The sequence below is a fragment of the Rhinopithecus bieti genome, unplaced genomic scaffold (assembly GCF_001698545.2).
Source record: "Rhinopithecus bieti isolate Rb0 unplaced genomic scaffold, ASM169854v2 scaffold_5260, whole genome shotgun sequence".
Lineage (NCBI taxonomy): Eukaryota > Metazoa > Chordata > Mammalia > Primates > Cercopithecidae > Rhinopithecus > Rhinopithecus bieti.
Genome location: NW_016805896.1, coordinates 3,672,637 through 3,699,997, shown reverse-complemented (window position 1 = coordinate 3,699,997; position 27,361 = coordinate 3,672,637). Strand labels below are relative to the sequence as shown.

Sequence of the window (27,361 nt, the reverse complement as noted above, 5' to 3'; positions counted from 1 at the left end):
AAAAAAAAAAAAAAAACCTGCAGGAATTTTAATGGAGATTGCATTGATTCTCTAGATTAATTTGGGGAGAATTTTAACAATATTGAGTATTTTGACATATTAATGCAATATATCTGTCATTCCTTCAGGTCTTTAATTTCTCTCAGGATTGATCTTTTTAAAAGTAAACCATTTATTTTGGAATAATTTTCATTTTTTTTTCCCCTCCATGTCACAGTTGTTCATTTCATTTTTTCCCCCTCCATGTCACAGTTTTGATCATGGAATAATTTTTTAAGATCTGAGAGCTACAGTGAAAAGGAAAAAAAAAAAGAAAGCAAGCATGATAATATTAGTCCCTGATGATTCGTTTTTTTCTAATCCCAGTCATCTGTAATTCTTCCCAGAGATTAGAAATGTTTGTAGTATGTTATCTCCTAGGAATTTTTTTTGGAATTCAAACAGATAAATAAAATATACTCATAGAAGCAATGTGTTGTTTTTAAAATGGTTTCTCTTCAGTTTATTTTTACTTACTAGCTTTATTGTTTCATCTCTGTCCTACAGGCAGCTAAGAAAGAGCATGCAGCTATCATTCTTTGGAACACTACGTCTTGGAAACAGGTGCAGAATTTAGTTTTCCACAGTTTGACAGTCACGCAGATGGCCTTCTCACCCAACGACAAGTTCTTACTGGCTGTTTCCAGAGATCGAACCTGGTCATTGTGGAAAAAGCAGGATACAATCTCACCTGAGTTCGGTAAAACAGCTTCTGATTGGGAACTAGTGAAACAGTTATGTCCATTTTATCTACATTAAGCAGCTTTAATTAAGACAAAGATAACAAGAGTAAAGGGTAGAGCCTCATGTCTTTGAAGCCTTTCAAAGTTCTTGGATAACTGAGGAAGACTTGACCTTCCTGGTAGGATTTAAATAGAGATGATCTTTGTTTGGGTTGACCTACTTGTGATTATGTAGTCAAGATGGCATGTATTCAGATATCTCAGTTCAAGAAACATAAACGTCTGTATGTAGGAAGTTAGGTTTTGCAAATGGTGATAGAATGCTACCACAAAACCTAATGGATGACATATCCTGAGCTAGGATTTTATGGGACAGGAATAATGAAGATACAACTAAGAAAGCTCATGGTTGAATGGTTTCTTCTCTCTGAACTATTTTATTAATATAGTACTATTTTAAATTATGAAATATAGAGGAAACCATTATCCTCAGCTTTTTCCTACCCTCTCCAGTCACCTCCTTCATTGAGAAGGGCATACTAGGCATCCATCTGGTTAACATGACCCCTGAGCAAGGTGTTAGCCCACCTACCCACATTCTACTCTGAACCTGGAATAAACTGAAAAAAAAGGACTAAAAACCTTTGTGTAGTTGGGGCAGTGGCCTATTCCTATTCCCCAGTTTATTTGGTGGATAAGTTCTAGAGAGTGTTTAAAGTATATTTAAGTTGTTTAATCCTGTTTTTAATTTTTCAATTGATAAGACTCACATACAGTTTGGTTTTGTGATATTTCTAGTCTCTTTGTTTCTTGTGTTTTAGAGAATACCCAGGGACTGTAAAGTATACTCAGCAATATGTTTTAGAACAGACTGTTTTCTTTTGCATCACTAATCTTTTCCTAACATGCAGCATTTACTGTTTAAAAAGCTAAAGTTGGCCAGGCACAGTGGCTCATGCATGTGATCCCAGCACTTTGGGAGGCCAAGATGTGTGGATCACCTGAGGTCAGGAGTTGAAGAACAGCCTGGCCAACATGGTGAAACCCCGTCTCTACTAAAAATACAAAAATTGACCGGGCGTGGTGGTGCATGCCTGTAATCCCAGCTACTTGGGAGGCTGAGGCAGGAGAATAGTTTCAACCTGGGAGGCAGAGGTTGCCAAGATGGTACTAAGATGAGCCAAGATGGCACCATTGCACTCCAGCCTAGGCGACAGAGCAAGACTCCATCTCAAAAAAAAAAAAAAAATTAATTAAAGTTGGATGGGTGTGGTGGCTCAAACCTGTAATCCCACCACTTTGGGAGGCTGAGGCAGGTGGATCATTTGAAGTCAGGAGTTTGAGACTAGCCTGGCCAATATGGTGAAACCCCATCTCTACTAAAAAATGTAAAAATTAGCCAGGTATGGTGGTGCATGCCTGTAATCCCTGCTACTCAGGAGGCTGAGACAGGAGGATTGCATGAACCCGGGAGACGGAGGTTGCAGTGAATGGAGATCCCATCACTGCGCTCCAGCCTGGGCATTAGAGTGAGACTTCATTCTCCCTGCAAAAAAAAATTGTATTAATAATGTATTTATTAATTTGTTATATCTTTATGAATTATGGAGTAATAATAGATACAGTCTTATTCCCTCCTCATAAACAGTTATGTGGTTTTTGTTTTTTAGGGGTTTTTTTTTTTTTAGACAGAGTTTCCCTCTTGTTCCCCAGGCTGGAGTACAGTGGTGTGATCTTAGCTCACTGCAGCCTCCACCTCCTGGGTTCAAGCGATTCTCCTGCTTCAGCCTCCTGAATAGCTGGGATTAAAGGCACCCACTACCACACCTGGCTAACTTTTTGTATTTTTAGTAGAGACAGGGTTTCATCATGTTGGCCAGGCTGGTCTTGAACTCCTAACCTCAGGTGATCCACCCGCTTCTGCCTCCCAAAAGTGCAGGGATTACAGGCATGAGCCACTGTTCCTGGCCAACAGTTATGTGTGTTAGGTTTAGTCTGTATAAGGGCTAGAAGTTGCCTTACACTTAAATCTTAAAAGGAAAATATTTTCTTAAGATTTCTTTTTTTAAACATTAAGTAGTGCATTAATCTTTTTTCTGTAGCCTAATATGCAAATCTGCCTACTTTGAGTACGGCTAAATAGCTTCAGGCTTCTTCTATAGGTGTGAGTTGAACTTCAGTTGAGTGTTTTGAAGATGTTTGTCATCAGTCACTACAGAGTGACTAGTCAGTACAAAAGCATTCCCTACTAGAAAAATAACTATAGAAAAATAACTATGTCCACAGCCTTCTGGTGAGCAGTTATCTGTCTTCAGTCTGTTTCAAAAGTCAGTGCATATAAATTGAATATTAAGTCATATGGTGTATATGGCACTTAAACATCACTTCCTAATAGGTAAAAACCCAGCTTTCTCTGCTTTGTGAATAGTGTATATGTATTTCTTTCAGAGCCAGTTTTTAGTCTTTTTGCCTTCACCAACAAAATTACTTCTGTGCACAGTAGAATTATTTGGTCTTGTGATTGGAGTCCTGATAGCAAGTATTTCTTCACTGGGAGTCGAGACAAAAAGGTAATTATTTAAAAACTTATTATTTTTTCAAATGTAAAATAATAATTGTATAGGTATGTTTGAATAAAAAATGCATAATCCTGCCTTTCTGTTACAGCTTTTAAAAATCAGCTATGTATTCCTTTCTGTTTTTCATATATGTACATATAAAAAAAGACTTTTCTTGTTAAATTCTATAAGTAAATTTCTCTGAAATGTCAAAAATATGAAGAGAAGACCTTTCAGACATATGACCTTCATCAAATGGTCCCAGTGGAAGAAGAGTAATAAATGAAATTAATCAAGACCAAGAAACCAGGAGGGCAGCAAGGGAGGTAGGGGAATAAGGGAAAAACTATTTTCTAGTTTTCATACTTTTATGAATTTAACATTTTTCTATAATGAATGGTTGTTACCTTTTCATTTGGTGCTAGAAGTGGGTGGAGTATGACTGACCCAAGCTTTAAAAAAGTCAAAACAAAGTAACTAGGAAATTTTTTTTTTTTTTTTTGGAGACAGGGTCTCGGGTGCAGTGGTACAGTCACAGCTCACTGCAGCCTGGATCTCCTGGGCCCAAGCAATTCTCCCACCTCAGCCTTGGCCTCCCAAGTAGGTAGGACTACAGGTACTCACCACCACGCCCAGCCAGTGTTTTAATTGTGTAGAGATGGGATCTTGCCATGTTGCCAGGCTGGTCCTGAACTCCTGGGCTCAAGCAGTCCTCCCACTTTGGCCTCCCAAAGTGTTGGAATTATAGGCATGAGCCACCACATCCAGCCTCCGAGTATGTTCTCCAATGTGACCTTCACCTTTGTTCTCTGAGAAATATCCACCTCGCCTCTAGTCTTTCCTTTGTTTTCATACTCTTTAAAATACCCTTTTGTTCCTACGGACTAGAGGTGGTGAAGCAGTTTAGTGTCACCGTTTCTTTCCCTGCCCTCTTTAGTCACAGACACGGTACAGATCACTGAAGTGGAGGGCTAGCACAGGCAGGGTGTCACTCAAGCTAAACACCTACATGTCAGCTTCTATGGCAGACTTTATGTCTCAGACCCTCCCTTCTGTTCATTTGCCTGTTCTTTCTTGGCATTGGTGTGCCTGTGCTGTGCTCAATGCTGAGGAAGAAGGACTGCTTCTCTCCCCCACAGTCATGCTGTGTTAGTCTGTTTTCACACTGCTCTAAAGAACTGCCTGAGACTGGGTAATTTATAAAGGAAAGAGGTTTAATTGACTCATAGTTCCTCAGGGCTGGGGAGGCCGCAGGAAACTTTCATTCATGGCAGAAGGTGAGGCAAACACATCCTTCTTCACATGGTGGCAGGAGAAAGAAGTGCTGAGCAAAAGGGGGAAGCCTCTTATGAGACTATCAGATCTCGTGAGAACTCACTATCTTGAGAAGAGCATGGAGGTAACCGCCCCCATGATCTGATTACCTCCTACTGGGTCCCTCCCACAACATATGGGGATTATGGGAACTAAATTCAAGATGAGATTTGGGTGGGGACACAGCCAAACCATATCACATGCCTATAGAATATGGTCCAGCTGCTACTCTCAGGGGTAGGTCAGGGCTCCAGTAGACAAGCAGCATTTGCTGGACATTCTCTGAAATGTACTTCTGCTTGCTTGGACAAAGCCTTCTGCTCAGAATCTTGCTTTGGTTCTGCATTTTGCTACTGTTGTCCACTTCACTTCTCTCTCCTTTTGATACGGAGTTTCGCTCTTGTTGCCTAGGCTGGAGTACAGTGGCACCATCTTGGCTCACTGCAACCCCCGCCTCCCAGGTTCAAGCGATTCTCCTGCCTCGGCCTCCTGAGTAGCTGAGATTACAGACACCCATCACCATGCCCAGCTAATTTTTTGTATTTTTAGTAGAAACGGGGTTTCACCATGTTGGCCAGGCTGGTTTTGAGCTCCTGTCTTCAAGCAGTCCACCTGTCTCTACCTCCCAATCTGCTAGGATTATAGGTGTAAGCCACCACACCCAGCCCACTCTCCATTGCTTTATGACCATTCACACATCCTTGAGGTATGAGCTTCCAGGGAAGCCTCATTTCTTAAGGGGTATCATGTAGATCAGGTTTTCCTTATAACTGAGTAGATTCCCTGAGCAATGGACAGTGTAGAGAAAGAGCTAGAAAGCTGATTAGTTCTTTTTTGTTTTTTTTTGAGACGGATTTTCACTCTTGTTGCCCAGGCTGGAGTGCAGTGGTACGATCTCGGCTTACTGCAACCTCTGCCTCCTACGTTCAAGCGATTCTCCTGCCTCAGCCTCCCTAGTAGCTGGGATTACAGGCGCCCACCACCACGCCCAGCTAATTTTTATATTTTTAGTAGAGACGGGGTTTCACTATGTTGGCCAGGCTGGTCTCAAACTTCTGACCTCAGGTGATACACCTGCCTTGGCCTCCCAAAGTGCTGGGATTACAGGTGTGAGCCACTGCGCCTGGCCCAAAAGCTGATTAATTCTTAAATATTTTGTAGTAGCTTCTTGGGGAAGTGCATGAGCCTACTGATGGGACTCCACTGGATCATAACCAATTTGTGAGTGTAGAAGACATGTTAGACACCTTTGTCTGGTCTCTGGGCAGGAACGTTTTATCTTTGGACCAAAGTGAGCTCTCACAGACGCGTGTCTGCTGTACTGTGCTTTCTTTGTGATGCTTGAAATGTTCTCAAGTCCTGGCACATCATACACAAATGTAAATGATGCATTTAAAAAAATACTGGAGCAAATACTTTGTTGTATCTTTGCCAATGAAACTGTAGTACATTGCTAGAAACCTTGCAGAGAGAAGGCTTTACAGTGTGTGATCTGTCTGTATTAGGTGGTTGTCTGGGGTGAGTGCGACTCCACTGATGACTGTATTGAGCATAACATTGGCCCCTGCTCCTCAGTCCTGGACGTGGGTGGGGCTGTGACAGCTGTCAGCGTCTGCCCAGCGCTCCACCCTTCTCAACGGTCAGTCTCTGTGTGGGGCTTAGTTTTAAGGGGACCACTTGGTTTCTTAATATGTAACCCTCATGTCATTTCATTTGTGAATTCTCCTGGCCTCTGAGTTACTGTCTTTCTTTTTATTTATTTATTTATTTTTTGTATTTTTTGAGAGGGAGTCTCACTCTGTCACCCAGGCTGGAGTGCAGTGGCATGATCTCTGCTCACTGCAACCTCTGCCTCCTGAGTTTGATTCTCCTGCCTCAGCCTCCCAAGTAGGTGGGATTACAGGCATGCGCCGCCACGCCTGGCTGATTTTTTTGCACTTTTAGTAGAGATGAGATTTCACCATGTTGGCCGGGCAGGTCTTGTTCTCCTGACCTCAAGTGATCCACCTGCCTCGGCCTCCCAAAGTGCTGGGATTACAGGCATGTGCCACTGCGCCTGGCCTCAGTTACTGTCTTTTCCAAAATGCTTATGTTTCTCATAATAATTTTTGAATTGATAGAACCTAATGATTCAGAAGGTAAAATACAGGTTAGGAATGTGGCTCAGAGAGTCTTACTTCACCAAATCTAGGACTGTGGTACTTTTTCTGTAACAAGCATCTTCAGTGGAACAAGGGTCCCTGCAGCCAGCTGGGGAAACACTGGCTCGTGGGCTTTGCCAGCATAGGACACAGATAAATCTGTGTGCAGCCCCTGTAAAGTGGAGGCTCCTTGAGGACACAGCAGAGCAGGGCAGCATGTCCTGGGCTGATGCCTGCAGAGTCTTTTGTAAGGCAGGGACAGTTGGGACACTGTGAAGAACTACTTTAGAGCAATGATGGGGATAACAGAATTTCATGCTAAGTTAGTCACTTTTGTCCCCCTCCCTTAAAAACAGATATGTGGTTGCAGTAGGATTGGAGTGTGGAAAGATTTGCTTATATACCTGGAAAAAGACTGATCAAGTTCCAGAAATAAATGACTGGACCCACTGTGTAGAAACAAGTCAAAGGTATTTCTTTCCTATTTTTGTTTCCATCAGATTAACTAGAAATTGTGGGGTCTTTTGTGGCAAATTTTATGCCACATTTTCATGGAGAGGGACATTTATCTTTATTCATGGTGTCTACCACTTTGTTTTGTGGTAATCTGAAATTGATATATTACACTTGATTTTTAAAAGTTTGCTTGACCAAATTGCTTGCATGCATAATATTGTTTTTATAAACAACCATTTGAGATGAAAGTGCTTTTCATAATGGTGTGTTTTAGAATTTGACTACAGTAGATTCTTAATTTGATTCAAAATGTTTGTGATTTTTAAACATATTCTGGATTGCACTTTGGTAGTCGTATCCTTATGATTGAACCCTTCACCTCAGATCCTGCAGTGGAGCTTTCAGGCATAGCAAGGCTTATGCCCTGGGCCTCATGCATTTGCCACCTGAGCTGGCATAGAGCACCTACTGTTTACAGCCTCCTCCCCATCCCACCCACCTAGACAGCAGGAATCACTTTTAATCTACCCTTTTACAAGTTTTATTCTTTTTGTGTGTGTGTGAGAGACAGGGTCTCACTCTGTCACCTAGGCTGGAGTGCAGTGGCAAGATCCCAGCTCACTGCAACCTCCACTTCCCGAGCTCAATCAGTCTTCCTACCTCAGCCTCCCAGATAGCTGGGACTATAGACACGCACCACCATGTCCAGCTAATTTTTTTTGTATTTTTAGTAGAGATGGGGTTTCATTGTGTTGGCCAGGCTGATCTGCATCTCCTGGGCTCAAGCAATGCTCCTGTCTTGGCTTCCCAAAGTGCTAGCGTTACAGGCATGGGCCACTGTGCCTGGCCCAGATTTTATTCTTTAAAAATGTCTAAATGTGGCTGGGTGTGTTGGCTCATGCCTGTAATCCCAGCACTTTAGGACGCCAAGACGGGAGGATTGCTTGAACCTAGGAGTTGTGAGACCAGCCTGAGCAACATAGTGAGACCCCCAGTCTCTACCAGAAATAAAAGAAATTAGCCAGATGTGATGGCACATGACTGTGGGTCCCAGCTACTTGGGAGGGTGAAGTGGGAGGATCACTTGAGCCCAGGAGGTTGAGGCTGTAGCAAACCATAATCACACCATTGCACTCCAGCCTGGGTGAGTGAGACCCTGTCCCCCCTAAAAAAGTATAAACGTTCAGAAAGCTACTCATATCATTCTGTGTCATATTTTCTTAGGCTTTTTCAACCTTCGTATATCTGTACTGTTGAAAATACAATTTCAAATAGCAATTTCAAATGACAATATGATGAGGGTGAGTGCTTAATGGAGAGAGATGTATGAGCAATGTCTTTTATAAGATATTTCATCCAGCAGATCTCGTCATGTCATGTCAACCAAACATATTAGTGCTCATTATCATTATATTTATTACAATGAGATATTGCCATGCCCCCATGGCTTCCCTCCTGCCTCTCTGGGCTGGGTTTAGCAGTTGAACTAGTTTGTGCTGTTGCTTGCTGACGATGGAAGAAATCTGTTGAAATTCCATGCTTCAGGCATTTGAAAGGCACCCCTTCCTTCCACTTTGCCTGCCCACAGTGCTCCCTTCACCTCTAACCTGGTGTGAAGACCTCTTCAATGGCCCCCGTGTGGGACACTGGCGGGAAGCCACTTAGAAAGTGCAGGAAGGGAACATGTATAGAATTTGAGTTTTTTGTCTGAAGAGGTTGTTTTTTCCTTTGGTCATTATGGTGACTTAAGATTTGCAAGATGGAACTAATGCATGACTTAACATATTATTTGGATTGCTAATATTTCAGTTACCAAATTCCAAATACCGTTCAAATGAAAGCTTTTGCTAGTAATATATTTACAAAGGTAATATAAGCAAACACTACCCTTTACGTTGGTTTGCCAAACTCCCTGTTTTCTTAAATGTGACGTGTTAATATGCTGGATTTAAAGGACATTACCAAAAAGAAAAAAGAAAAACCCACTATCTCAAAGCTTACATAGCCAAACAAGTACTGTTCCTCAAAGTAACTCCCTTGGAAAGAATTATACCACATATGTTTATTTCAGTAATTTCACTACTTCAAATCATTCGTTTAATGAAATGAGAGAACTTTGATCCATAATAATTGAGATTCCAGTGATGTTGCTATCACTTAAAATATTCTTGGAACTTCTCTGTAGGAATTGTGTTCAGAACTAGGTTACTAGTGATGCAAGAAAACAAATTATAATGCCTTTTATAGTGTTATTTCAATCGTTTCCTCTTTTTAAAGCTTGCCATTTATATTTATTATAAAGCTTACTTCCAGGTGCTTTCAACAGATTCATCCTCAGAGGAATATGAGCTATCATTGAGAGTACTCAAATCATAGTCTGCATAATATGGAGGCATTTTCTCTAGAGTAATTTCAGCAAACAGTTGAGGCACAGCAGCACTGTTATAACCTCCCAGAGTGACTATTTGTAAGGGCACGCAGTCATCTTGTTGCATAGGTTCAAGGAAGACTGATTTTTTAAAATGGGTTTCATGATTCATTCTTCCCTTTTAATCATGAGAATGCATCTGGTGACAGGGACTGTCAGCAAATGAGAGTATAATGTGAGTGCTCTGGTGTTGTTTTCAGTGTTTACTGCCCTAAAACCTACTTAGGTTTTTCACTTTAGTGCTTTCTGGTTTGGGAAGCTAATTTGGAGGGTAAATTTATAGAAGATGTTGTATTTTCGTAGAGATTTGTTACTAACATACCTTGGTAACATTCTGGGTCTGCCTTTTTAAAGGACTGGGGTGGTAGGGGGTAGGGAGCATTAATATGATGGTCTTGCCCAAGGTCACGCAGTTAGAGGTCACACTGGAGACCAAGACTCCTTCATTGGGCAGTACATTAAATCTTTCATTGTCTTTCTTTACCCAGTAGTAAAAATGCAATTCCATCCCCCTCACAGGGATGTCAAAAAAATAAAATAATCTAGAATATATAGTAAAGTTGAAATTGTTATAAATATATTTAGTAATGTTATCTAAAAGACTAACTGGAATATCCATTTCATGAAATTCCATTGATCATTAAAACAACATTTATTTTAAAATTTTACTTTTATATTTTTTAAACAACATTTGACAGAGATTCATTTGTCTGTTTCTTGCTCCTTTTGGTGATGTTATTGCCAGTGAGTAAGATTAAAATTTAGTCTTGCAGTTTTATGTAAATATAGTAAAATATTTTCCAGGTTAAAATAAAATGGTTAAAATGCTAATGATGGTATTTTAAAACCTGTACATTTCAATTTTCAGGTTTTAACTTCCATTCATGTTTACACCATTAATTGGAAAAACATTTCATGACTTCTCTATCTTTGTTTTAGCCAAAGTCATACACTTGCTATCAGAAAATTATGCTGGAAGAACTGCAGTGGAAAAACTGAACACAAGGAAGCAGAAGATGCTGAGTGGTTACATTTTGCCAGCTGTGGTGAAGATCACACTGTGAAGATACACAGAGTCAATAAATGTGCACTGTAATGGACTTAATAACTACATGCTTGCAGTCACTGGTATCTTAAAATATTATCACGTAAATAGATCATCTTTGCCTTCATAACAGAATTGAGTTTCTTTCTTTTTTTTTTTTTTTTTTTTGAGATGGAGTCTTGCTTTGTTGCAACCTCCACTTCCCAGGTTCCAGCAATTCTCTTTCCTTAGCCTCCTGAGTAGCTGGGACTAGAGGCACACACCACCATGCCTGGCTAGTTTTTGTATTTTTAGTAGAGACTGGGTTTTACCATTGACCAGGCTGGTCTCAAACTCCTGATTTCAGGTGATCTGCTTGCCTTGGCCTCCCAAAGTGCTGGGATTACAGGCGTGAGCCACTGCGCCCAAGCTGAGTTTCATTTTTTAAGTCACGTAGCAGTAGTCTTTATTTGAGTGCTAGACCCTTTGAAATGTGATGAAAGCTATGGACCCTTCACTTTGTTATATAACATATGTATACACACCCAGAACTTTGCACATACATTCAGAGATTCCTAGACCCACAGACCTGCCTCTGTGTGTCCCAATTTAAGAACCTCTGTTCTTTCTTCATGACTGGATTTGCCCAATTTTGTGTTATTTTGGGACTTCATTTGTCCCTCTTTGGGACATTTCCTTATTTATTGCCCTCTTCAGAGAGTAGACATAGGAAAAACAAGATAGGAAACCTAGATTACTTAATTTTTATTTTAACATTTTCTGTAGATAAGCACACCACGCCAAGTGTGCTCTGTCTTGATCTCCTTCTTTTTAGCATATGCCAGACATTGTAGAGTTTGGCAAGCAGTTGTAGGTTTGAGCTGCAGCCAATCATTTCTTTTGTTCTTTAGAAGTGCATAGATTCGTCTTTTTAGGGCTTTACCGAAAGTAAAATAACCTGACATTTAAACTAATAGATGTAGGAGGTAAAAAATAGAGTTCCGAAACATCTGAATTTATGTGATAGCTGAAGTCATGAGATGAGGGATGTATGTCCTCCAGGGAGGATGCAGAAAGAAGAAAAGGGTGCTGGAAACAGCCTGTCAGTTGTGCCAGCTATGGGCTGGAGGCAGCCAGGAGAGTTGGGAGCCTGGGTGTTGGGTGGAGAGAGGTTAACAGGGAAGACGTGGGAAGTACTGTAAACACGGCTGGTGTGAGCAGAGGACTATTCTGACCCTGTTGGAACATAGAGCCATCTGACAGATTGACAATGCAGTGAAGGCTGTATATAATAAATGTGTTGAAAGGAGGAAGGTGAGGATTTTCTTGGTGGGAATTTATGCCATTATTAACATATTTTGCTTCCAAAGGGGTTAAAATGTTTTACCTAAATGGATGTTTCTAGGTCAGTGCTATACAGTATTTCTAATCTGTGTTTTATAGTGTGAGCTACATATGTAATTTTAAAAATTTCAAGTAGCCACATAATGAAACAGGTGAAATTTAATGACACATTTCCTTTAATATGGTATGTCCAAAATATTACTATGTCAACCTGTAATCAATATAAAAACCTGTTACTGAAGTATTTTATAGGGCCTCTCTCAGTTCAGACTAGCCACATTTAAGTGCTGCATAGCCACATGTGGCTCATGGCCATCCATATTTGAACAATGTACTTTAGACTGTTGCATCTGTATACTCTTGTGCCCTCAGCTGGGGGGTGGGGTGTGTGTGTGTGTGTACCAAGGCAGTGAGCATCTGAGCTTTGAACCTCAGAGACCAAAATGCCGTGCCCATTTCCCCGCTATCAGCTGAGGAATCTTGACTCACATTGACACGCGGGCTTATTCTGACCCAAGTGCATGCAGGCTTCCAGAGCAGATTCAGAGGCCTGACTTAGTCCTTTAGCTCCCCTCCCAGCACAGAACCCCCCAGGTTATCTGAAAGTAGGCCTCGCCTAGAGAGACTGAGTTTCCAAGTTGTCAGTTTTCCCAAATGGTCCTCAAGCATCTTCCTCAGCAATCACCTTACAGTTTAGTAAACATTCAGAGGACTTGCTACACACCTGGGTAGTCTGCATTGTAATTCATATGTGTTTACACACTTACGTCTTCATCTGCTAAAGCACCTTTGAACCGTATTGTAATTCATAATATCTGAAGCAATTATTTTGAATTGTAGTAATTCATAATATTGAAGCAATTCGTAATATCTGAAGCAATCCTCAGATACGGGTTAGGCATGGCCCTGCTCTGAGCAGGATGGCAAAAGTGGCAGTCTATGACGCAGCCCTTGTTACCCAGGCTATTACTAAATGGTGGTGGTGGTTTTATCTTAATTAAAATGACATCACCAACAACGCGCCCTTTCCTGTCTGCCAGGAAAAGTTTTCTGTAGTGACGCATGTGTTTGTGTGTGTGCGTTTGAGGCTATATTACTCATTGCTACAGCAGTTCAAAATGACTTGGAAAAAACAACGAATGCTGGTCATTGATGTGTATACTGACATGTTTAAGGGAAGTTACTGTGGTCTGTAACTTAAGAAATACATAAAAAATAAGACGGGTGGAGTGACGGACACATGGATAGATATGAAGCCAGCACTGTAAAAATAGTAGTGGTAGTTTTGTATGCCCATACTCACAGTACCATTATTCACAGTAGCTAAGAGATGGAAGCAATACGTGTCCATCAGTGGGTGAATGATCAACAAAATGTGTATTCATACAATGGAATATTATTCAACCTCTAAAAGGAAGGTATGCTGACACATGCTGCAACATGGATGAATCTTGAGGACATGATGCTAAGTGAAGTATGCCAGTCACCGAAAGACAAATACTGTATATGCTTCCATTTATATGAAGTATCTAGAGCAGTCAAATGCATAGAAAGAAAGTAGAATGGTAGTTTCCAAGCACTGGGGGAGGAGGAAATGAGGAGTTGTTTAATGGGTATAGTGTTTCAGTTTTGCAAGACAAAAAGTTCTGGGGATTGATTGCACAGTTATGTGAATACTGTATACCGACTGAACTGTACACTCTAAAACAGTTAAGATGGTAAATGTTATCTTTATTTTACCACAGTGTTTTTAAAAGCATGGTAAACAACATTTTCCAGGATGTAAACTGGTACCAAAAAAAAAAAGTGATCCAAAGTAAGATATATTCGGGAAACACAGGGCTAACGAAAGTTAGATAGGTGTCTTTATTGCAGGAATTCTAAGAGCATTTAACAAATTAATTTACATTGAGAATTTTCAGTGTGGAGGGTCTGGCTCATAACATTTCACAAACATTAAACTTCAGAGTCCCAAAGCCTTTAAATAAAATGTTGATGGTAGAAACTCCTTAAGGGGGTGTTCATTGTACAATTCTTTCAACTTTTCTGCATGCTGGGAGGTTTTTTTTTTTTTTTTTTTTTTTTTGGTAAAAACATGTTGGGGAAAATGGCCTTGGAATATTTCATTCAAATTGGAGCCAAGCTAACACAAAGCTGTTGCTGCTAGTGGGAACAGCCCTGACGTCCATGTAACAAGCTGCTCTCCCTAACTCCCTCCCTTCTGCTTCTCCTTCCTCGGCTCCCACTTCTAGGATTAACAGGCAGGGAGGCGGAGAGCCCAGCTCAGATAAGTTGGGCCACAGCAGAAGGAGGGCCAGGGCAGAGGTTTGGGCCTTGGCTCTGATGCTTGAACATAAACATACCTAGTCAGAAGTACATCAGTACAAAGTGGACCCTACAAAATGATAGGGCCAGAAAACAGGTATGTGGTTACCAGGGGCTGAGAATGGGGAGAGGAGTGACTACAGAGGGACCCAGATTCTTCAACAAATACATTACAAGAGGAAAAGGGAAAGGAAGCCTGGAGATTGAAAGATACTTGAGACGCGTGAATCCAGTGCAATGTATAAACCCTGTTTGCATCCTGATCTGAACTAGCCAATCAGTCTTGTATAACTACACTTAAGGGACAAAGCGAATTTGAACTCTGCCTGGATATTTGAGGATTTTAAGGAAACAACATTTACATATATGACAGTGGGGCTGTGGTTATGCTTGATTTTGTTTTTTTTGTCTCTAGAGACTGGGTTTTGAAGTGTTGCCTAAGCTGGTCTTGAACTCCCGGGCTCAAGCAGTCCTCCCACCTCAGCCTTGGTTTCTTTAAAAAAGAAAACAAAGTTCTTTTGACTCATACATGTAGTATTTATTTATGGACAAAATGCACTTATGTCTTAGGTTGTTTCATAATGATTGTGTGTGTGGCAAGGGTTAGGTGGGTTTCAGATGTGTGGATTATTAGTGAAGCTGGGTGGTGGTGGGGTGGTCATACTATTCTAATTTTTTAATATATTTAAAATTTCCTTGTAAGAATCGTTAAATGAAAAGGCTCATGCCTGTAATCCCAGTACTTTGGGAGTCCGAGGCAGGGGGATAACGGGGTCAGGAGATCGAGACCATCCTGGCTAACACGGTGAAAACCTGTCTCTACTAAAAATACAAAAAAATTAGCCGGGCGTGGTGGCGGCACCTATAGTCCCAGCTACTGGGGAGGCTGAGGCAGGAGAATGGCGTGAACCCGGGAGGCAGAGCTTGCAGTGAGCCGAGATTGTGCAACTGCACTCCAGCCTGGGTGAAAGAGCGAGACTGTCTCCAAAGAAAAAAAAAAAAAGAATTGTTAAGTGGAAAAAGAATGAGCATATCCATAAGTTAAATACAAGAAGTGTTACATTGTGAGGAATTCTTCCCCTCCTAGCATGTAGTGGATGGTCCAGTAGTAAGGCTCTGCCACGCTTAAGTAAGAGACTGGCACTCCAAGGACAATGAGGCTGAGGCCAGAAGAGAGACAGAATGTGGGATGGCTGCATGTGGCTGGTGGATAGAGGACTCTGAGCCCCACACTCTGGTGGACTCAGATCTGGCACCCAGGCTGGGCGTGGTGGCTCACACCTGTAATTCCAGCAGTTTGAGAGGCTGAGGCAGGTAGATCACTTGAGGTCAGGAGTTCGAGACCAGCTTGGCCAACGTGGTGAAACCCCATCTCTACTAAAAATACAAAAAAAAAAAAAAAAAAAAAAAAAAAAGCCAGGTGTGGTGGTGGGCACCTATAATCCCAGATGTTCCAGAGGCTGAGGCAGGAGAACCACTTGAACCCAGGAGGAGGAGGTTGCAGGGGGCCAAGATTGAGCCACTGCACTCCAGCCTGGGCAACAGAGTGAGACTCCATCTCAAAAAAAAAAAAAAAAAGGTGTCGGGGCCCCAGAACCAAGTGAAGACACCAGAGTGAAGGAGAGAGGCCACGCTATGTCCAAGAAGCTCCTCCTGGGGTGGAAGGCACAGCGCCACAAAGGCTGCTCTTGCGGAGGCTCCCCTGCAGCCAGGTGCCTGCTGACTGTCCCCAAACTGCCCGCCAACAGAGAGGGATGCAAAGGGAGCCTCTTCCTGCTCAGTGGAATAGGCAAATTATGTCACCTTTCACTCCGGACTCTCACTTCTGCCCCCGCTACCCTTAGTGTTTGGCTTTTGCTGACATTTTCCCCTACATCTTTGCTCCTGACCAAGTTCTAGATATTTCATAGGGCAGTCTAGGTAAGGGTTGGAACCTCAATGAGTCGAGCAACAGAAACCCAGCTCACACTGGCTATCACTGTGGGCAAGCTGTTCCCCTCATTTCTGAAAGTGGAGATAAGATTAGTGTATGAGTCTGGCTTCCATTCAACTGTGTGTGAAAAACATTGTAAAATTTTCTTTCTGGTTTACACAAGCTAAAAGTTTATTTCTCTCATATGAAAGGAGTCAAGGCAGACAGACCAGGATGGGCAGGCAGATGTCTACAGGATCAAGGACCCAGGCTCTTATTTCGCTGTCTGACGTCCTCAGTATGAGGCGTTCACCTTCCAGGATGGCTGCTTGGCCTCCTGTCATGATCTTTGCATTCCAGCCAGTAAGGAGGAAGAAGGCATGAAGAAAGGTCTGCCCCTGACTTTAAAAACATTTCTTGGAAGTCCCATATGATTTTGCTTAATCTCCTCAGGCAGAATTTAGTGTTGTGGTCATACCTAGCTTCAGGAGAAGCTGGGAAATTAAATCTTTATTGCAGATGCCCATGTGTTCAGCAGAGAACTGGGGTGCTTCATTCTGGCAGAAAGGTAGAACAGCAGTAACCAGTTTGTAGGATTGTCCTGAGAATTAAATGAGCCAATGTATGAAAAACACTAGTTTGGTGCCTGGGATATAAATAAGACAGCAGTGGTTTGTATCTGGTACTATTATGATTAAATAAAGCTCAGTTCATGTCACCTCCATAGAGCCTTTAGTAAACCCCTCAAGTATTCTTTTTTCTCTCTCTCTGAATTCCGTAGTATTTTATTCCAATTTTCTTTTATGGCACTTGTCACCTTCTATCTTCTATTTTTGTGTATGTTTTATGCTGTGTCAGGTAGATGCCTTCTTTTGTAAGGAAGTTCATCTCAAACACAAAGGAATTACTGGCTCATATGACTGAAAAAAGTTCAGTGGTGGGATAGGCTTCAGATGCAGTCTGATATGGGCTCTGCCTTCCTTTCTCTAGTTTGCTCAGCTCTGCCCTTTCCATGGCAGCTTTCTCCTTTTGTTATTATTTGAAACTCAGTTTCGCTCATGTTGCCCAGGCTGGAGTGCAGTGTCCTTATCTCGGCTCACTGCAACCTCCACCTCCTGGGTTCAAGTGATTCTCCTGCCTCAGCCTCCTGAGTAGCTGGGATTACAGACACACGCCACCATGCTTGGCTAATTTTTGTATTTTTAGTAGAGACGGGGTTTCACCATGTTGGCCAGGCTGGTCCTGAACTCCTGACCTCAGGTGATCCACCCGCCTCAGCCTCCCAAAGTGCTGGGATTACAGGCGTGAGCCACTGGGCGTGGCCCGTTATTATTTTTAATAGAGACAGGGCCTCACTGTGTCGCCCAGGCTGATCTTGAACTCCTGGACTCAAGCCATCCTTCTGTCTTGGCCTCCCAAAGTGCTGGGATTATAGGGGTGAGCCACCATGCCTGGCCACATGGCAGCTTTCTCCTGAGGCTATTCTCCCTCATTGCCGTAAGAGGAATGCAAACAGCCCCTACGTGACATTTTTCCTTGTTAATATCAAAGGAAATAACGGTTAGCATTAAGTCTCTAACTTTACTCTGACTGGACCATTCCTCAACTAATCACAGTGGGCAGGGGAAAGCCACACATTGAGTGGCTTGGGCTTACCCATCTGATGTAATGAGCTGTGAGATCACCTATGCTGGCTTAGAGGCAGAGTAGGTCCCAATGAGATCACATGGCTGCTCTAATGTGGGGTGGTTTTCCAAAGCAAAATCAGAGAGGCCAATGGATACAGGATGGGCAAGCAATGTGAGCCCCCTGTACAAGCCTGCTAAAGCCTAAACACCTGGCCATCAGATGGTTTTCCTGTTGTCCACAGCATCTGGCAGTGTATTGTCACATATTTGCTGAATTCAGGGATGAATGAGTTTGACAACATTGATGGCTGGTGGAGAAACCATTCTCAAATGTAATCTGCCAGTCAGTAAATGGAGTATCTGAGATTCCTGTCTTGGTGGTATAAAGGGGTAGGGGGCAAAGAGTAGGAAGGAGGTGCTAGCACAGAAGGGACCAAGAAGGGGCTGGCCTGGCCCAGTGGATCTGCTCATGAATGAACATGGAAGAAGCCAAGCCCCTAGGAAGACAGCACCAGGAAGACTGCTGCTCTGGGCCCTCCGCCCTCTCAGTCCTGTGGTCAGCCTAGTACTGGTGGGTTTGGTTGTTTCAAACATTAGATATAATGAAGCCTTGTTCCCAATCATGTCATGATGTTAAACTGCCCTTTTAGTTTCTATTCACAGGAAAGGTCTTGTGTCAGTCTAGGGGAGGGAGCTTCCTGGGGTTTCTGATCTTTCCACTGCTTTCAGTTTCTGCTGGGGCACTCTGCCAGTCTTTGGAGAGAAACTTGCTCCAATGCTGTGTCTGTCTCACTGCTTCCTGTGCCAGCCCACTTCTGATTTCCTAGGTACCAGGATATCCAGGTTTGTGAGCTCTCATTGTTGGAAAAGTGTGCATTGCACTCTAGTAGGACACACTTAAGTTAATTTCATTATCCAAACCAAATTCAGCCTTCTTGGATATGCCTATCCCTATCCTGATTAATTTGGTGGGAAATTTGATTCCTCAAAATTGCAGCCCCCAACTGTAGGTTGGTGCGAAAGTAATTGCGGCTTTTGCCATTTTGATGCAAAAGGCGCAATTACTTTCGCACCAACCTAATATCTTCCAGACTAGGAGGCCAAGGTTTTCAGGGGGCTTGCCAGTGGGAAAACCTCTACCCTTACTCACCATTTAGGACTTGACCATCATAGTGGAGCTGCCATCCCCGCCTGGTAATAATAGAGCTGTTCCTGCTTAGGCCACTGTGTATACCGCCTACCCTACAAGTTTAACAGTCTGTCCTAATTGTTTAAGTTTAACCCTTGTCCTAATTGGCCTTATGGCCTTAGATATTGCCAAGGTGCTCTCTTCTGGCTCTGTCCCCACTTCTCTAACTGAGCCTTCCCACCTGTGGCATGAGACAGAGACCCTTTAAGTGCCACTGTCCCCAGGGCTCTGTCCTCTTTCCCTAAACACTTCAGAGCTCCTGAGATGACCTGTGCACAAGCCCCTGACATGACTCAAGTCTCCAACCCCAGACCCTCTATCCCTTTTGAGCCCTGAATCTCCACTGAGATGTCCTGAACCGAGTTCCATATTGTCTCCCTGTGCCTGAGACTCCCTGTGTCCACTCAGTATCCTAGTCTGACAGCACCAAGTCACCTTGGGCCAGTCTTCAGTCCCATTAGTCCCTGAATTTCATCACTTCTGCATGATCCGGGCCTCAGACCAGGCCCTCACTGCTCTTCACCAGGACTTTTGCCCAGCCTCTGACAGCAGTGCTCCCTGCAACCTCCCCACTCCCACCTCCTCCACTGCTGCCTGGAGTCTAAGCACACCCCTGATCCAGCCACTCTCAGGAGGAGACTCTAGAGTGTTCCTGTCCCTTCTGGACTAAGGCCAGCTTTCTTCTCTGTACCAGAAAATCTGACCCCTCTTACTTCTCTCACTCCCCTTCACACTTATCCCCACAGAGAGGCAGTCTGTGCTCCAGCTTCATTAAAATTCCTGCATCTGGAATTTTCTGAGCCTTTTTGCACCTCTAGACCTTTAAGTATGGAATGCTGCCCTCCCTCCCCCACCTCCTCCTCCAGGACCCTCTGGGCAGGTCTCCTAGCAGCCCCAGGTCTGGGAGGCTCTTTACCCCAAGCCCGGACCTTTGTGGGAAGGACTCTTTTCCAGCACTCTGCAGCCTTGGAGGGGTGACCTGACTATGAACCTATCTCCTTCCCCATCCCAGGAGCCTCTCAGGCACAGAGACTGCCTTGCTGACTGTTGTCTTCCTAGTGCCTACCATGTTTGCAGCAGGGCACGGCTGCCCACTGAACACTAAATGAATGCCCCTGCCAAAAGCGCTAGTAATTTTCAAGTGAATCTTCTAGTGTTTCAAGCCGGGACAGTTGCAAGAAGTTATAGCTGGTTTCCCTGCTCCCATTTCTCACAGGCTCATCCAATCTGGTCATGGCCAATGGATAGTTCTACCTAAATCACCCACAGGGCACTTTCTAGCTTCAAAGCCTGCCTTTCGTTGTTTTTCCATCGCCAACTCCGAGCCTAACTCTGACATTCATTCATCTTCTGCTGAGCGAGTGAGTGAATGAAAGAATGAATGAATGAATGGAAGAATACATGAATGAACGCTTTGTATGTAGTGGAGAATTCTTGCACATGGAACCCATTGCTAGGAGACATTGGGGGTGGGAGTTGTTAACCTGGGAGCAAGGGGATTTGGGGAAACATCATCAGGAGGTAAGGAATTAGGCTCAGTGAGCGGCACCAGGGACTAAGATTCACACAGGGGGAGAGATTTAAAGTACAAAATTGAGGGCATCTCACCTGTCTGCCCAACTGACTCATAGACACATAATTTTTCAAGTTCTTAGGTGAGAAAGGGCTGTAAGTGGGAGTTGGAAGAGCTGTTTTCCTACCTAGCTGTAAACTTTACGTGCAGAAGCTGGCCTCCTGGGACCTCAGCATGGACCAGCTCAGTTTGCTTGGAAGCTCCAAGGCCAGCAGCTGGACTAGGTGAGAGGTGGCCATGGCAGCCTGTAGCACAGGGCCCAGGAGATCACTCCTCTTCCCAGGTCAGACATTCCTTGGTGGGGATAGAGGTTCTGCTTAAGGCAGGGTGACAGCAAGCAATCTGACTTCTGATAGTCTCTTTCTGGTAGGAGCGGCCCAGGGAATCCTGATGAAATGCACCTAAGGGTGCCAATTAGAGGCCAAGACTCCCAGTGTTTCTCATATCCCCTATTCCTCCCCGCTTCTTGACCAGCTCACTGCTATGGCCCACTTCAAAGGCTTCCCCCTTTGTGTTACCTTCCCTGGATATCTTGCTAGGAAGTAGCCACTTCCTCTCTTGTAGTCCTGTACCTGCATCCTGAACCAGTGCTGCCTGGGCATTCAGCCCACATTGCCTTGTGGCTAGTGTAGGTTCATTTTCCTACTCAGCTGTAGGCACTATCTTCACATCCACCCTCCCAAGCACACAGTGCCCTGGATGGACATAGCTAACTGCTTTAAAGTATTTCTTGATTAACGGTAACTCAGTGATTTTAATAACCTTCAGGAGTTCTGCACTGACTTGGCCTTTTCCAGTCTATCACTAGGCAAGCTTGTCTGAAGCAGCACTCCTGTGGACGGGTGGTTTGTTAGTTGGCCACAGAACTCCTTGAAGAGAGGTGCTCCTTACATTCCCAGGGAAATGACCTAGGCCCTTCCTCCTCAGAGTGCCATTCATGAATGAGGCATCAGCATCACCTGGGCTACTTAGACACACAGACCCTCAAACTTAGAGAGTCAGAACCTGCCTTTGAATAGGCTCTCTAGGGGATTCATGCAAATGCATGCCTGGAAACCCTGGCCTAGGGAAGACTCTCACTGGGAAGCAGGGCTTTAAAAGGAGGGGCGAGGAGTGACACTGAACAGCTGCTGGATCAACCCCACCCCTCTCTCAACTTAGATGGGGAAACTGAGGCCCTGGAAACTACAGAGGCTCACACCAGAGAATTAGCAAAACACACTTCCCTGCCTGGGCTCTGGAGGCTGACTTCTCAGCTGCTAGCTTGTCTTCTAGCTGTGTGCGCTTGTGCAAGTTATTCTGCCTCTCTCTGCCTCAACTTCCCCATCTGTAAGAGCAACCTCCTAGATCTGCATATTTGATTATTGAACGACCAGGACAGGTAAGAGTGTACACAGTGCAGTGCTTGGCACACAGTGAGGCCCTGTATGTAGCTCTTGTTATTAGCGCTGCCCAAAGCCACATTCGCAGAAGACAGTCCAGCATCCAAAGTGCCTGCTTGAAGCATGGCCAGAAGGCAAGCAGATGGTGGGGTAGGCAGTGATGTCAATGAGCAAAAGCCTGCATCCATCCATCAGTACATTCACTCCTCCTCGAACAACTATGGGTGTCAAGTAAGGTCCTGACCATTCAGCAGTGAGGGAGAGAGCTGGGGTAGTCAGTGGGCAGAGGCCACTGAGGAATACTGGTACCTGGGCATGGACTCTAGCCCTGCAGTCCACAGACCCCGGGTCTCCGGCCACGGGAAAATGAGCTCTTAGTGACGGGTCTTTCTCTGGCCTGGTATCAGGGGCCTGGGCCACAGAGCCAGGGCTGTGTGCTGCCTTCCCATGGCTCTCATGCTGGGTACCAGTACGCATCATGCATCAGCAAGGATCCTAGGGCATCTGCGGCCCATACCCTGGGTGACAGCTGGCCTGGATGCAGCACAGGTTGAGCTCTTGGAGCATAGGCCTTCTTGCCACCTCGTCCCCACGCTGTATGCCTCCAGGGCCTGTGGGCCGCCTGTACCTGATCGCCTGCCTTGGGTTCTCCACCGAGCCTGCCTCTGAGTTATCTCCCGTGAGTTCCCAGCACCTGCCTCCCGTCTGCAGCGGGTTCCGCACTGTCCACCACCCATGACATTCGACTCCCCACGAGGCACCTCGCCTGGGCGTGCAGTACCTGTTTTGCTTCCACCCCATTCCCAGTAGCGGGTTCCGCACCTGGGATCACACGTGAGATTCCCCCCACCCCACAACCGCATGCCTGGGCTTTACTTCTGCACCTGCCGCCCCACCCCTGCATCCCGCTCCGCACTTCCGGCGCATAAGGTTTGACCAGGCCCTCCCAATTGAAGCACCTGTTCTCCAACACAGAGCCGCTGTGTCTCCGCTGCTCTGGGTGCAGGCCCGAGTAGGGATGGGAGGAGGTGCTCTTATTCCACTGCCTGTCCGGGACAGGGGCAGCTTTTCCTAGGGCCTTCTTGCCTCAGTAGAGAGGGCCGGCTACACCCACGTGCAGGAAGTGCGGGGCGGGATGCACGGGTGGGGAGGCAGGGAGGAGGGCCCAGTGCGCGGTTGGGAGGTTGGGAGGGAGGGGAAGCTCAGCTCACGGGGATTCCAGTTGCTGTGCCGGCGCCAGGGAAAGCCCCCGAGCCTCCCGGTTCCGACGGTGTGCAGCCACTGAGAATTCATTAGCTTCGTGGATCCCTGATCTTTTCCCTTTTCTACCCTTTGCTCAGCCGCATTCTCACAAACTGCAAGCACGCGCCCCGCTGGGTAGCAGCAACCCGAGAACACCCCCTCCCCCCGCCCCCGCAAGACGCCGGTACCTGCTTGAGAGGGTGAGGGTCCCGGGACCCCTGCGAGGAGGAGGGTCGTGGGGTTCCAGGATGCCAACCAGGAAAGATCACCTCGTTGCTTCTTCCACCAGCCTTTCCGCGGGACATAGCTAAACTTGAACTTAGCATTCCAAGGGTCTGGAAACATCTTCGTGGGACCCATCGAGAGGTTGCTTAAAGACTGGCACCCGCTCCCGTGGCCAGGTGGGAAAAGGGCGGGCCAGCAGTGAAAGTCCGGCCGGGGCGCCACACCTAGGCCGTGGATTCCGAGAGGCTGCAGGCTGGCGGCCCGGGAGGCGCGGCAGGGGCGGAGTCGCCGGGGGCAGGCTTCGCGCACTTCCCGGGCCGGGTCAGCCTGGATGGACGAACCCGAGCCATGGCCAGCGCGGCGGCGGAGTCGGGGCAGGAGCTGCCGGCCTTCGCGGGGTCCCGGGACCCGAGCGCACCGCGGCTAGCCTACGGCTACGGCTACGGCCCAGGCAGCCTGCGCGAGCTGCGGGCGCGCGAGTTCGGCCGCCTGGCAGGTGAGGCGGGCGGGCTGGCAGGCGTGGGGGACACGAGGTTTCTGGAACCGACGTGGACGGATCTTTTGCTGCTAGTGAGAGCGGCGCTACCTAATTTGTCAAGTAAGGTCCTGGCCATTCAGCAGTGAGGGAGAGAGCTGGAGTGGTCAGTGGGCAGAGGCCACTGGGGCATTTTGAATAAATTGGGGCGCATTTTTAATCAAAACTCCAGGAGGGACGTGTCCATGCGTCCGCTTCGTAGACATGGCTCCCTGAGGTCCCACTTGCAGCCCCAAGGCTTCTTGCTACTCTTACTCTTCAGACTTTCCAGTGGGCAGGACTAACCCAGCCCTCTTCCCCTTTTCCCGCCCTCAGCGAGCAGGGCTTAGGATGGTCCTTGCCCTCTCTTGTGGGAGACCCCTCACTCTAAAGGGCCTGCTGGAGCCGGGGTTGCAAAAGACAGCATATCCAGCGGCCGTGACCCTTCGGATGTCCGCCCGGGGTAGGAGCGGTGCGTGGGCCGCCAGCGCCCGGGCTGGGACAGCACCTCTGCCGGCGCGCCAGGTTGGGACCCAGAGGCCAAGGCCTTCTGGTAGGGGCCTCCCAAGGCTGCACTCTGCAGACTCCTCTGGGATAGCCCGTATTCAGCTTTGATTTTCGAAACTTCATTTTCCTCACTCTTGCAGCGTCAGAACAATCCCTCTGAACTCCAGTTGGCTGGAGGACTGGAAGAATTAGCAAACAGTGCAATTTCACCTTTAAGAACAGGGCGAGCCTGTGAATTAGACAAGGAGACCAAGATCACATCGTGCCTTTCCTCAGAGCGGAACAGGCTGATGAAATTGCAAATCAAGCTCCATCTGGCCTTGGCTGACCCGGCCCTCTGCTGCCAGGGCCCGTTAGTGACTCATCCCTGTGACAGGGACTTTGGGTGCAGGGCTTCATCAAGCCCCAGAGCCGCATACCGGTCAGGGAGGGTCTGCAGGTGAAGTGGGCACTTCGTGGCACAGGGCACCAGGGTTTGAGTGCATCTGCTCTGTCGCGATGAACAACTGGTAACTACTCCCCTTCTCAGGGCAGAACAGCAACAATGACTTAGGTTTCACTACTCGGGTAGCTGATTTCAGCGCTCTGGGTCACTTCCTAGTGTTGTGGAGGGTAACTGTGTTTTCCCTTTGGGGGCTGTGAGAACTGTGGTCTCCTCCTGTGTGTCTCCTCTGGCTTCCTAAGTAGGGAGAGTCAGGAGGGAGACAGGGGTGCCTTCTGCCAGCCTCTGTCTATTCACTCCTCATCCTTCCCTGTTGCAGGGTCACCTGCTGGAGACAGCTCCTCACCCTTCTTTTGTATTCTGTCTCTCTCATCTGTTAATTATGGAAATTTCCTACCACTCAGAAATAGACAGAGACTATGAATGCCCACAGGTGCTGGGGAGGGAGGCTCTCCATTCTTTGAAGCAGCTCTTAAAGGCTACCTGAGTAATTATGTCAGCACCACACCTCCTTAATCCCCTAAATCTCCTCCAGCTGTGATCTCTCAGGCCTACTATTGGCCAACCTCTCCCCTCAATGCTACCCTGGGAAAGTAGAGCTATATTCTTGTCCCCTGGTTTCACTCCTGTTCCTCAAAGAACACTATTCCCCTCAAATGCAAAATTGGGATGTGTCAGCCAGGCTGGCCTTCAGAACTCCTTTACCGCTTACTGTATTCCTGGTAGTGTTGTGGGCATCTTTTATTTAATGCAAGTTCCCTGTATTTCCTCTACATTATGATTAAAGTGGACATTTGTGCACTAACCTGATGCCCCTCCCACTGCTGGGAGTCTTGGAACATGTCCACTTGTTTTTCTCCTAGAAACAAGCCAGAGAGAGGGCAGGAAAAAACAAACCAAAATAATATAATCTCTTCCTCGTTCCTCCTCTCCCCTCATGAAGTTTTTCTGCCAGTTTGAGAATTTCTCTGGTTAAGTGGTAGCTCAGAATAATTAAATGCTTAAGCTTTAAGGGCTGAAATGTGTTACCTAGTGATTTGGATGGGAACTTCCTTGCCTTTGTGAAGGGAGCATATTGAATATACAGATGTGTGTCAAGGGTCTCTGGAAGCCTTCGTGCTGAATGATGACTACTCATCATGCTGGAATGAGAACTGGACAAGGATGACCTAGAGCTGACTCTGGAATTCTCTTTCCTGAAGAAGATCTTTTTTAACTTTGGGGTCATTCACCTGTTTCTAATAGCAGCTACACCTGTGTCCCGAGTATTGGACTAGGTGCTGCCATATACCAGCTCATTTAACATTTGTCCCATCTGCAGATGAAGGAACAGGGGCCCAGAGTGGCTAGTGGTGGAGCCAGGATTCAACTCTGGGTTGAATGACTTGGATTCTGTACCATTAATCCCTATGCTGCCTGACTTTCTCCTAACATCACATGTATGACTGATCTAACACAGCTTTTGCACCCTTTTGTTTTTCCTGCAAAATTAACTGTTGGACCAAAAGCCAAAGCAGCTTTTTCTCCAATAGCTACTTGGCCCTGCAGAAGACTGTGGCACAGTGTGAGACGCTCCCCAGCAGCTTCCAGGTCTCACCTGTGGCCTTGATGCCTAGGTGAACAAAGCCTTTCTTTTGGTTTGGTACCTTTGTATTTCTGAATCTTTAATAAAAGATTCAGAACATTGTTTTAAAAGTATCTTTTTGGACTAGGTCATACATCTGATATGGTTTCACTCTGTGTCCCCACCTAAATCTCATGTCTAATTGTAATTCCCAGTGTTGGGCGAGGGACCTGGTAGGAGGTGATTGGATCAAGGGGGTGGATTTCCCCGTTGCAGTTCTCGTGAGAGTGAGTTCTTACAAGATCAGGTTGTTTAAAGTGTGTAGCACAAACTGGGTATGGTTGCTTAAGCCTGTAATCCTAGCACTTGGGAGGCTGAGGTGGGCCGATCACTTGAGCCCAGGAGTTCAAGAATAGCCTGGGCAACATGGTGAAACCCCGTCTCTACAAAACATACAAAAATTAGGCAGGCTCATGCCTAAAGTCCCAGCTACTGAGGAGGCTGAGGTGGGAGAATTGCTTGAACCTGGGAAGTCAAAGCCGCAGTGAGCTGAGATTGCGCCACTGCACTTCAGCCTGGGCAACACAGTGAAATACTGTCTCAATAAAAGAAAAAAACCAAACAAACTTTCTTTAGCCAGGTGCAGAGGCTCATAACTGTAATCCCAGCACTTTGGGAGGCCAGCCTGGCCAACATGGCAAAACCTTGTCTCTACTAAAAGTATAAAAAATTAGCCCAGTATGGTGGCACATGCCTGTAATCCCAGCTATTTGGGAGGCTGAACCCAGGAGGTGGAGGTTGCAGTGAGCCGAGATTGAGCCCCTGCACTGTAGCCTGGGTGACAGAGCAAGACCCTCTCTCTCTCAAAAAA

At 45.7% G+C, this 27,361-nt stretch overlaps 2 protein-coding genes and 1 long non-coding RNA gene across 7 annotated transcripts in view; 2 read left to right on the top strand and 1 right to left on the bottom strand.

Annotated features, from left to right (window-relative positions):
• Positions 1–10,794, top strand: part of ELP2 (elongator acetyltransferase complex subunit 2) — a 41,137-nt gene extending 30,343 nt beyond the window's left edge. For both annotated transcript variants that reach the window (XM_017874004.1, XM_017874003.1), the window contains 5 exons: positions 547–739; positions 3,171–3,292; positions 6,100–6,233; positions 7,092–7,205; positions 10,559–10,794. In XM_017874004.1, coding sequence (XP_017729493.1) covers positions 547–739; positions 3,171–3,292; positions 6,100–6,233; positions 7,092–7,205; positions 10,559–10,715 — 720 coding nt within the window. In that variant the 3' untranslated portion in view covers positions 10,716–10,794. The remainder of the gene's footprint in view (positions 1–546; positions 740–3,170; positions 3,293–6,099; positions 6,234–7,091; positions 7,206–10,558) is intronic.
• Positions 10,795–16,391: 5,597 nt separating this feature from the next.
• Positions 16,392–23,708, bottom strand: LOC108530894 (uncharacterized). The gene is made up of 2 exons (XR_001886015.1): positions 23,508–23,708; positions 16,392–16,781 (listed from the first exon to the last, which is right to left on the bottom strand). It is a non-coding gene; the product is annotated as an uncharacterized LOC108530894 (long non-coding RNA).
• A 39-nt stretch (positions 23,709–23,747) lies between these two features.
• The window catches only part of MOCOS (molybdenum cofactor sulfurase), a 64,723-nt gene continuing 61,109 nt past the window's right edge, over positions 23,748–27,361 (top strand). For all 4 annotated transcript variants that reach the window (XR_001886014.1, XM_017874000.1, XM_017874001.1 and 1 more), the window contains exon 1: positions 23,748–23,959. Coding sequence is in view for 3 of the 4 variants with exons in the window: in XM_017874000.1 (XP_017729489.1) it covers positions 23,812–23,959 (148 nt within the window). In the remaining variant the exon portion in view is untranslated. The remainder of the gene's footprint in view (positions 23,960–27,361) is intronic.